Here is a 10,635-nt window from a genome sequence, read left to right as displayed (position 1 = left end):
ACCTGAGCAAGCTTCTGTGCTCTCAAAATAAATTTAGACCGAAGGAAACCCATGACAGGGTTTACTTCACCTGTCAGCATTCGTCATACGCGAACCTCTACATTGAAGCTACTGAGCTTTTTCTCTTTGAGTGAAGAGCTTCTTTGAAATTTGTTCATTCTAGCTTTCTAAAATATCAGAATTATTCAGTTACTCAAAAGGTCTGTTACTATAGTCTCATAATTTGTAGAAAGAACTCATGTGGTGCTATAGTTTGGATCTTAAATGTCCCCTAATCGCTTATGTGTTAAAGATTTAGTCCCCACTTGGAACTGCTGAGAGGTGGAAGAAACCTGAAGATCTGGAGCCTAGAGAGAAGTCTTCTGGTCCGTGTGGGTGTATTTTATAAAAGAATATTAGAACCTCTGCCTCTCTCTCTCTCTCTCTCTCTCTAGCTAAACCACCACGAGGTACAGGCTGGCTCTTCCACATACATTCTGTGATTTTGTGCTTTCTCACCACAAGTCCCGAAATAAGCTGGCCATCTGATTATGGACTGAAACATCCAAAACTGTGAGCCAAAATAACCTTTTTCATTTTGTAAGTTGATTATTTCAGGTATTTGTTACACTAATGGGAAGCTAACACATTTGGCAATCTCTGATGACAGTCCTTTATGTTTTTGTGCACTGGAGAATGGCCAGTGGAATAGGGGAAATGGTAGTTGAGCCATGTTTTAGATACTTTAGGACATTTATCAAACATCATATTCTAAATTAGACGCTACAGTATTGGAGGGACATGGACCAGACCCTGTCTGTCTGTCTGTCTGTCTATCATCATCATCTACCCTTGCTATCTATTTACCTATCTGGAATATTCTCCCCATTCTTCAGGGATTTCAGGATGTGAATCGTGCCTTCATCCAGTGTAACTGTGATGTGTCCAGCCCATTGATTGCTTGGCAGCCATTTTGGTTATTGCATTGGTGAGGTATTGCAGTGCTTACATTCATGTAACCCTTATTTCACTTGTTAAAGGCCCCAAATGCAAGTGCGATGATGCTGGCAATTCAGAAAAGGCAAGGAGAAGCCACAAAGTATGTCCTGCCCCAAGGAGGGTGAGAACAGTATGATATGATGTTTAAAGAGACAACACATTCAACTTTTATTATGCTATACTTATGTTCTATTCATTATTATTAATTTTAACTTCATACTGTGCCTATTTTAAAATTATGTATCCATACATAGGAAATCCATACATCATAAGAAAAAACAGCACATTTGAGGGTTTAGCATCATCCCTGGTTTCAGGCATCCACTGGGAGTGTTGGAATAGATTCTCCATGGATGCAGTGGAGCCGATATACCTGTCATCTGTCTACCTACTATCTATCTATCTAACTATCAATAAAAAATCACCTATTTATCTACTTATCTATCCTTTATTTTGCCTGCCCATCTGAGTTTTACTTTTAAGAACTAATTTTTATCATTTAAAATTCAAAAACTTTTAAAAAGGTGAATTTGGTTCCCTTAGGAAAAAACCAGATCTTGTAATACTCCATCTAGAGTTTTGCAGGGAAGCTCGGTGGAATCTGAGAAAGAATCTGAGGCTTCAGCTAAGGTGTATGCTTTTGTGTTGACTGAAATGTTACAGCTGCCACCGTTCTCCAGTCTCCTACAGCCTGGCCCATGGGCACATTCATGAGTCTGCCCTCTACTTGAAGGATGGCCAGTGCTGTTTGGGTAGATGTGGAATTGCCAAGGAGCTAAATGATCTGACACAAGAGAAATCAGGTGTCAATAATCCTGTCCAACCTCAATTTGGATTAATCAATACCTCACCCCCGTGTCTACAAACTTCTATCAAATGTTGTGATACTCTCTGTGGACAGAAATTGGGTTTGTTGTTGCTGTACTACATAGTGTACATTATAAAGGATATTAGTTAAACCTGAATGCACAAGAAGCCCTGAGCCCAATGTCAGAACTGCCCTCAACAGTATGACACACAATCAAGGGACTTTAATTTCAAGGAAGCCATTTCTTATCCAATTCTGTACTTTTTGAAATCAAAGGGGTCATTGACTCTTACTGGGATTTCTAATCAGGTGTGTGTGGAAGCAGGTGGCTCTTCTAAGACACACACGTCTGAAAGGGAGTGAGACCCATATTCATACAGGGCTGCTCAGACGTTGAAAGGCAAGGCAGTTCTGAAGAAGGGGAAACGTTTTGTGCGATCATGTTCAGAGAAGTCAGTTGACTCTTCCCAAGTAATGACTACAGGATGATACTGGTCTACTCTCTTAGGTTCAGCATTTTTTTTTTTTTTTTGGTACCGGAGATGGAACTCAGGTCTTTGGGCTTGCACAGCAAGTGACGAAACCACTGAGCTAAATTCCCGGCCCTTCAGCATTTGTTTTTGTGGCCGTTTCAACCCACTGCTACTTTCTGAAAGTTATAATTTATTGGACGTGGTTCATTCTTCATCCATGCAAATATAAAGCAACATAGGACCTGTTGTAGAGAACATGTGTGAGCAAGGTAAGGCAAAAAATATCCACAAAAATGTTTTAAGTGGAGTGTAGAACATCTTGGGTATATCCATTTCTCTTTACGTTTGTATCTCAGTAACTGAAAAGCCCAAGCTGCTTTGTTTTATAAATAATTCCTATGGCCCCGTGGATATAATTCTACTTTAACTGAAGATTAATTTGATTAACTGGGGAAAGCTGCCGTACAAATAGAGGCAAGACAATTGCGGTGTGAACAGCCCCTCCAGGACTGGAAACACAACCCTTTTAGGGGAGCCGCCGATTAACATTTTGGAGACTCTTTTTCCCTTTTTTTTGCAGCCACGGGGATGGAAGCCAGGGTTTCTGCTGTGAGCAACATCTCCAGCCCTTTTTTGTTTTGACACAGCGACTCCCTAGGTTGCTCAGGCAGGCTGCGGGAACTTTGATCCTTCTGCCTCAGTCTTCCAGAGCACTGCGATTACACGCATCCTTTTCTAACAGCTAAATACATCTCTCGTTTTGAGTAGAGAAATCGAATCGTCTTTTGGAATATTTCCGAGAAATTTCAAGCAAACCAGCATGACTGACTTCACTTAAGAAATGGAAAAATCCAGACCCGAACCGAACCGAACCGAGCCAACACAACGCTGAGGCACGGAGGGAGCGCGGGCTCGGGCACCCGGCCGGGCCCCGGCAGCTCAGCGGGGCGCCGCGGGAGGCGGGCTGCAAACTTCGGGCGGAGGCGGCTCCGGGCCGGCCGTGCGCAGGGTCCCGGCTCGCGGGCGGCAGGCGGGGCCCAGGAGCGGCTAACGGGAGGACGGGAGACGGGGCTCGCTCCGCAGCTTCCCGGGGCGCCACGGGCGGCTGCTGGCTTCGCAGGGATTCGCGCCCCCCCCCCCCCCCCCCCGCGCACTGCTGCACCCGCGCCACAGGCTCCGTCCTCTCGCCAGCCCGGGACCGAGCGGACGGCGGAGGCGGAGGACGAGGTAGGCGTGGCGCGGGAGCCGGGACCCGCGAACTCGGGACGGGCGGGGACCCCGGAGCCCCGCTGCCTCGGCCTCCGCAGCGCAGAGCCGGACCTGCGGCGGGACCTCCCAGGAGCCCGGGGCGACGGCCAGGTAGGGGCTGCACCTGGGGAGCTCGAGTCCCGGCGGGAGGGCGGGCTGGGTCGAGCCTGGGAGCCCGCGTGGACCCGCTCCCCCACGGGCCGGTGGGGGTCCCCACTCCGCTCTCACCGAATCCCCTTCCCGCAGACGAGGCTGGACCATTTCCTTGGCCCTTCGTAGACGCGGGGATTTGCCGAACAAGAGTTCCTGCTTCTCCCGCTTCACATTAAAGTGTAAGTTCACCTGGGCTCTCCCGTCGCCCAGGATAGGAGTTCAGGAGAATCGGCCTTTCCGCAGGAGGGCTCGCCCCTCCGGGGATGCAGGAGAGCAGGGAGAGGGCGGGAGGCGCCACAGGACTTTTACAGCATGGACGCACCAGGGCCAGGCCAGACCCCCAGGCAGGCACCTCAGGCTCCTGCTCAGGCCACATGGGCCCCTGCATGCTGCACTGATGGATCCATCTCCCAGGAAAGAAGTGAAGGCAACTGAAATGTGTGTGGCGCGATTTCTGGGATTTTCCGTGGGAAAAGATTCCTGGAAGATGTGTTTGATAAGACGGCAGGCTTTACCGGGAAGCCTGGACAATAGGGCTGCGGGGAGAACCGTCAGAAAACTCAGATGTGAATCTGTAGTCAGCGCCTGAGCCAGTCTATTCGAAGTGCTTTGAATCTCTGGGAAAAAAATTAAGAAAAGAAAAAAACCCTGAAACTCATTTCCTAGTCTACAAAGACATGTTTCTCAAACAAAATCTCTAAAAATTCACTTATTCAAAAAAAAATCGTAGCATTCATAGTGCTCCTTAGTTTCTTGAATGTTGTGGAATGTCTTATTTTGCGTTATTTCAAGGGTTTTTCCTAGGTCTGCCTCTCAGTTTCTAAGGTGACAGCTACTCCTCTGTATGGTTTTTCTCTTGCACTTTTCCAAAAGGACTGCGGTGAAAGAGGCAGTCTGCTCCGCGGACCTCCCACCTGGCTGAAGGCTGGGAGTGTGCTTCAGAATAGCCAGTAGCTGTTCCACATGCTCATAGATTATGGAGCAGGAACCATTCCCTCAGAGAAGTTGAACTAAAAAATAGGACTGAAAAGAAATAACAAATCAATGAATCAAATCAACTCCGCTTCCCAATACTGTTCAATATCATTCAATTCCACGGTTGCTCCTAGTGTGGTCTGCTGCATCCTCCAAACACCGGCCTTTGGGGTCTCGGCAATTCTGTTAATGACTTGTCTGGATTGACTAATTGTGCTCCATAAAGTCCGTCACTTTCCTAGTCTAAGGGAAATGGTACAGCCTATTGGATATAACGCCAGGATTTGAATGGTTTGTTTCCATTTTGTCTAATCATTAAGCACAGAGGCCAGTGGAAAAGAAGGTAGAGTCTCTTTGGAGGATTCTATTTGAAGTCCATGCAGAGAGAAGTGGAATATATCAGTATAGCAAACACATGGAAGCTCCTGGGTCCCTTTGGGAAGTGAAGGTTTTTTTGGTGGGAAATGGAGAGGGAGAAAGAATGAGGGAGAGAGAGAGAGAGAGAGAGAGAGAGAGAGAGAGAGAGAGAGAGAGAGAGAGAGAGAGAGAAAGGGGGGGAGGCTGTGTAGGGAAGGAATAGGGAGAGAATAGGCATAGAATATCACATCATAGCAAGGAATCATGCATAGGTGGTTATCTTTAGCAAAGGAGCTGACGTCAATTTTTAGTACAGTTGTTTGCTTTAGCTTCGTATTTGTTTTGCCTAATTATTGAGTGGCTTCAGTGTACTAGACGGTGTGATGGGGGATGAAACAGCAGATGAGAAAGACTCCGTCCTTGTGCTGAGAGATTGCTCATGGTGGGGGAACGAAAGAGCAGTTGCAGTGTGGTGTGCAGTACAGGAAGGGAACGTGGGCTGCTGGGGAAACTGAGGTGCCTCCCAGTTCGGCATGAGGAGGGCAGAGAGGCGAGAGAGCAGCCCGCTCAGTCCCTGGAGACGACGCCGTGTGGCATGGGTGAAAGTTGTCTACTGGGCGTCTGGCGAGGAGAGGCTGGAGGGTGTCAGAGGTGCCGTCCAACCCTGGACACCGTACTGCAGAGCTGGAATTTTCTGTTGTAGGCCAGCGTTACCACCCTGGGTGAGTACAGCGCCTTCAGTGGGAAAGCGGATTAGTGGGCTGCCAACAGACCACGCAAACCAAATCTATTCAAGAACATAACAGAAGGACTCACATGCAGAGACTTGCTCACACTAATGACAAGCCAAAAGGGGTGTCGGGAGCTCCTCAAAGCTTAGCAAGAAAGGAGGGTCCTAGCTAGCTCTATCTCCAGGGACTGGGAGAGGAGGCAGAGTGACCCAGGACCCGGAAGCAGGAGGCAGAATCCCTCAGGTCTGTCTGGTTCTGGTGGAAGTGGAGCCCCCAAGGAGCTGGGGAGGGAGGCAGCAGAGGCCCAGCCCTTCCTCGTGCTCAGGGAGTGCTTCCCAGACAGAATCCCAGTGACTGGAACTCAGCTCTCCTGTGCTACCCAACAAAGCGGAGCAGGGAAAATGGGGAAAGCAGTGGGGAGCACGCACATCCAGCCAGGCGTCGTCTGTGGGCCGAGTATCCGTGACTCACCAAGCAAGAGCAATAGATGCTGTTGTGATTGATAAACAGACTCAGCATAAGAGGTTCTGAATGAATAGCAGCAGCCTTTGGTGATTATGAATACATTCACCAGGTACTGCTACTAGGGTGATGGACCTGAGTTTTCATCAACTTATAAAAGGAATCTTATAGCTGAAACTGATATATTATTTTAAACAACCTGGAGACACTGGGGAAAAATGACACGGTCAGGTCAGAAAGACCACTTAATGTCACAGTAAACCCTGTCCAGCAAACTGTAAGCACCTTCGAGTAGAGGTACTGTACTGCTGCCTTGCTACCCAGCGCAAGTCCTGGTTCATGACGTAGGTTGTTAAATGCTTGTGCTCACTGCGGTGAATCCATGCTTGGCTTTACCTTTTCATCTGTGAAAGAACAAATGAATGAATGAGTGAATCAATCAATGACAGCAAAGGAGGAAATGAAGTAAGTTATAAGGCTGGTAGAATAATTGTGTTAAAAAATGGAGAAGCACAGAACCCATATGATAAAAACAGGTGAGGAGGGACAGGTGAAGCCCTATGTAAGAGACCAGTCTGAAGGCTCTCATAAATTTGGGGACTAAAAGAGATGACAAAGCCTAGAATGGCTCCTGTTTTTTAAACTTTAGTTGGTTTAAGCAATAAGAATAATATATATATATTGATACCGGTGATTGAACTCAGGACCTTGCGCTTGCAAGGCAGGCACCAGAACAACTGATCTAAATCCCCGGCCCCCATAAGAATAATATTGACTGAGGTAGGTCCTACAGAAAGAGAAAAAACTGGGGGTGGAATGGGAGGCAAATGGGGAAGTTAGGTGCTAAAATGTTATCTTTAGGTCTAGGGTAAGATGGTGTTCAGACTGGGGCATGATTTCATATACTATAGGATTCTGCTGTATGCTACGTGGGCAGTTTATTCCAAATCATTTGAAACAGCAACTCTTCTACACAGGTTAGTTATTTTAATACCAGCTGATAGGGTGGAAAAAATGAGTATGCAACAGGATCTGCTCAGTCTGCCGTATTTTATACTCTCAAAGTTAGGGTACCAGGGACATCCTTGAGTGCTTTTTTTCCCTATATGATTTGTTGCTGTGCATTTATAAATTTCAAACAGTTGAGATAGTAAAAGAAATTTTCCTTTCTTTCCTTAAAATTAATTTGATAAATCTAAAGCAGTTATAAAATATAATATTTATGCTTCTTAAAATGAATGGGATCTGGTGGGTGGCTCTGACATTGGAATTTTTGCTCTACTGTAGGAAAAAACTACATTTTACCATCTTTATACACCTTTTAAAGACTAGGCTTAATTCACCCCTATTTGTGAATAGCCCCTTTAAGACGTACTTCATGAAGATATTGTACTCCGTGCCGAGGGTGGGTGTATTGGCCACAACCCTATTACATTGGTCCCCGGGGGACATTTCTTTTTCCCAGCCTTGTGCATTGCTTATTTCACATTCACTCTTTTTATTTTTAAGTTGTAGATTCTTGTGGTAGTTGTGGTCCAAGTGAAACTGTACTGAAAATGGGCCCTGTGGGTACGGAGGCGGATGAGAACCAGACGGTGGAAGAAGCGAAGGTGGAGCCGATCGGGCTGGGCCACACCACTCCCAGGGGCGAGCTGGCCCCAGACCCCGAGCCTGAGCTCATCGACAGCACCAAGCTGATGGAAGTGCGGGTTGTCCTCATACTGGCCTACTGCTCCATCATCTTGCTGGGTGTCGTTGGCAACTCCTTGGTGATCCACGTGGTGATCAAATTTAAGAACATGCGCACAGTTACCAACTTCTTTATCGCCAACCTGGCTGTGGCGGATCTTTTGGTGAACACTCTGTGCCTACCATTCACTCTCACCTACACCTTAATGGGGGAGTGGAAAATGGGCCCCGTCCTCTGCCACCTGGTGCCCTATGCCCAGGGTCTGGCAGTACAAGTGTCCACCATCACCTTGACAGTAATTGCTCTGGACCGGCACCGGTGCATCGTGTACCACCTGGAGAGCAAGATCTCCAAGCAGAACAGCTTCTTGATTATTGGCTTGGCCTGGGGCATCAGTGCCCTGCTGGCAAGTCCCCTGGCCATCTTCCGGGAATACTCACTGATTGAAATTATTCCGGACTTTGAGATTGTGGCTTGTACTGAGAAGTGGCCAGGTGAAGAGAAGGGCATCTATGGCACCGTCTACAGCCTTTCCTCCTTGTTGGTCCTGTACGTTTTGCCTCTGGGCATCATATCTGTTTCCTATGTCAGGGTCTGGAGCAAGCTGAAGAACCACATCAGCCCTGGGGCTGCGAGTGACCACTACCATCAGCGAAGGCAGAAAACCACCAAAATGCTGGTGTTCGTGGTGGTGGTGTTTGCAGTCAGCTGGCTGCCCCTTCACGCCTTCCAGCTTGCTGTGGACATTGACAGCCAGGTGCTGGACCTGAAGGAGTACAAACTCATCTTCACAGTGTTCCACATCATCGCCATGTGCTCCACCTTTGCCAATCCCCTGCTGTATGGCTGGATGAACAGCAACTACCGAAAAGCTTTCCTCTCGGCCTTCCGCTGCGAGCAGAGGTTGGATGCCATTCGCTCGGAGGTGTCTGTGACGTCCAAGGCTGAAAAGAATGTGGACGTCGTGAAGAACAGTGGCCCCACTGACTCTTTCACCGAGGCTACCCATGTCTAAGGGCATGGTGTGGGACCCTAAGGATGAATGCTGACCGGAGCCCTTGGTCTGCTTGAGGAAGACTCAGGTGTGTGCTGATCCCTCATTTTAAGGATGGAAAGCATCTGAATGGAAGCACAAGCAGTATCACTCCCGAACACTGGCTGGCAGAGCCTTGGCAAAATATTTGTATTCAGACAAGGTGACACAATGGCTTAATTACAGCGGCTTGGATTAGGTTGAATTATGTGTAAAAGCAGAGAGAAATACTTTTGACTTTTCCTAGTGTGAAGGAAACGTGAACAAGGGAGTCACCTTTGTCAGCACTGCTAGCAGCTGGGGTTTGTCCGATAAGCTGACTTTGGGCTCTCCCTGGACCTCGTGGGCTGCCATGTGATTCAGGGCTCTCCCCTTCTCTGGGGCAAACTCTGCTGAAGGCAAACCTCTCTGGGGAGCCCTGGCTCTGCTGGGGGATAGTTTAGTTTTCTTTTTCTTTTTTTTTTGGTACCGGGGATTGAACTCGGGTCCTTGCGCTTGCGCAGCAGGCGGTGAAACCACTAAGCTAAATCCCCGACCCTCGGTTTTCTTGTTCTTCCCACAGAAGAAATTCTAAAGAGAACGCTATTGGTAACCATCATTACTTTAATGACATCAAGATGACTTCAAGGGAATAAATGGAGATTTGACAGAGGATTAATATTTTGGCAAATCATGGGGGAAATTCATAATAATCTGTGAGTAGTTGTTCTTAAAATCAAATGAATTTGGTGAGAATGTTTTTTTAAACTCAAAATCAAAGGCAGAAAATCTCAGAATTACAAAAAATGTAAATGATTCTTATTTTAAATTATCCTTGCTTTATATGAATGCTATATAATAAATAGATAAGCAACATCGCTAATTGTTACACATTTAAAAATCTGTATGATTTCTGTTATTATTCCTGTGTTGGAGTAGAATTTGAGCTTAAAATAAGTCACATTAGAAAATAATTTTTATGGTATTTTGTAACATTTCATGGTTGTATGCAATTTTTTGCACTGGTGCACAGCTATACCAGCTTTAGAGTACTCTGCAGTGTTATTTTCTTTTAGAATTCATTTTCCATGGACCCGTTCATGATAAATAAAAATATGATTTCATAAAATGGTCCCATCTGGTAAGGAATATTCAGAGCACTGGATTCAATCCATTTTACAAATGTTCTGTTTCAACCAATTTCACATAAGTTTTCTCTTTTCAAAGTAATTATATTTTTTGGGTAATGTGAATATATACCTAATACCTGTATACCCATAAATAATGGGACATAAAAACTGTATTATTTTTTATTTAATGATTTTATGATTATCATTTTCATTTCAATAGCACCCAACCAAAGATACTTAAAACTCTATTATGCTTAAGAAAAGTGAGATGTTAAAGTAGTTATATTACTTTAGATGTTGTTAAAGAAGTTTCATTGTGATTATATTTCATAAATGTGATAGAATTTGCAAATATATTCCTTACATTTTAGTTAAATTCAACATGACTATTATATTTAATTATCACATTAGTTTTATGAGTTGGAGAGCTTAATTTTATGGATATATTTAATATTTATAGTACAGTTCTTATTAAATTCCTTTCATATTACAAACAAAAAATTGGTCTTGAACTGCAGGTTTGGGATACTGAAAATGAATAAAACAATAGAAATAGGTTTAGTGGAAGACAGATGAATAAATAAAAATGTGTATCTGTAATATATTGAAGAATTCAAT

The 10,635-nt window shown here is 45.5% G+C and overlaps 1 protein-coding gene across 1 annotated transcript; it reads left to right on the top strand.

Annotated features, from left to right (window-relative positions):
* Positions 1–3,287: 3,287 nt before the first annotated feature.
* On the top strand, positions 3,288–9,071 carry Npy2r (neuropeptide Y receptor Y2). Its single transcript, XM_013066994.3, has 3 exons — positions 3,288–3,618; positions 3,754–3,839; positions 7,695–9,071. Exon 3 carries the CDS (start codon positions 7,742–7,744, stop codon positions 8,888–8,890), a length of 1,149 nt encoding a protein of 382 aa, XP_012922448.1. The 5' UTR covers positions 3,288–3,618; positions 3,754–3,839; positions 7,695–7,741; the 3' UTR covers positions 8,891–9,071.
* Positions 9,072–10,635: the final 1,564 nt, after the last annotated feature.

Source organism: Heterocephalus glaber, unplaced genomic scaffold (assembly GCF_053883595.1).
Source record: "Heterocephalus glaber isolate CG9 unplaced genomic scaffold, H.glaber_assembly_v1.0 deba00001737, whole genome shotgun sequence".
Classification (NCBI taxonomy): Eukaryota; Metazoa; Chordata; class Mammalia; order Rodentia; family Bathyergidae; genus Heterocephalus; species Heterocephalus glaber.
This window is presented reverse-complemented; position numbering and strand designations above follow the sequence as displayed.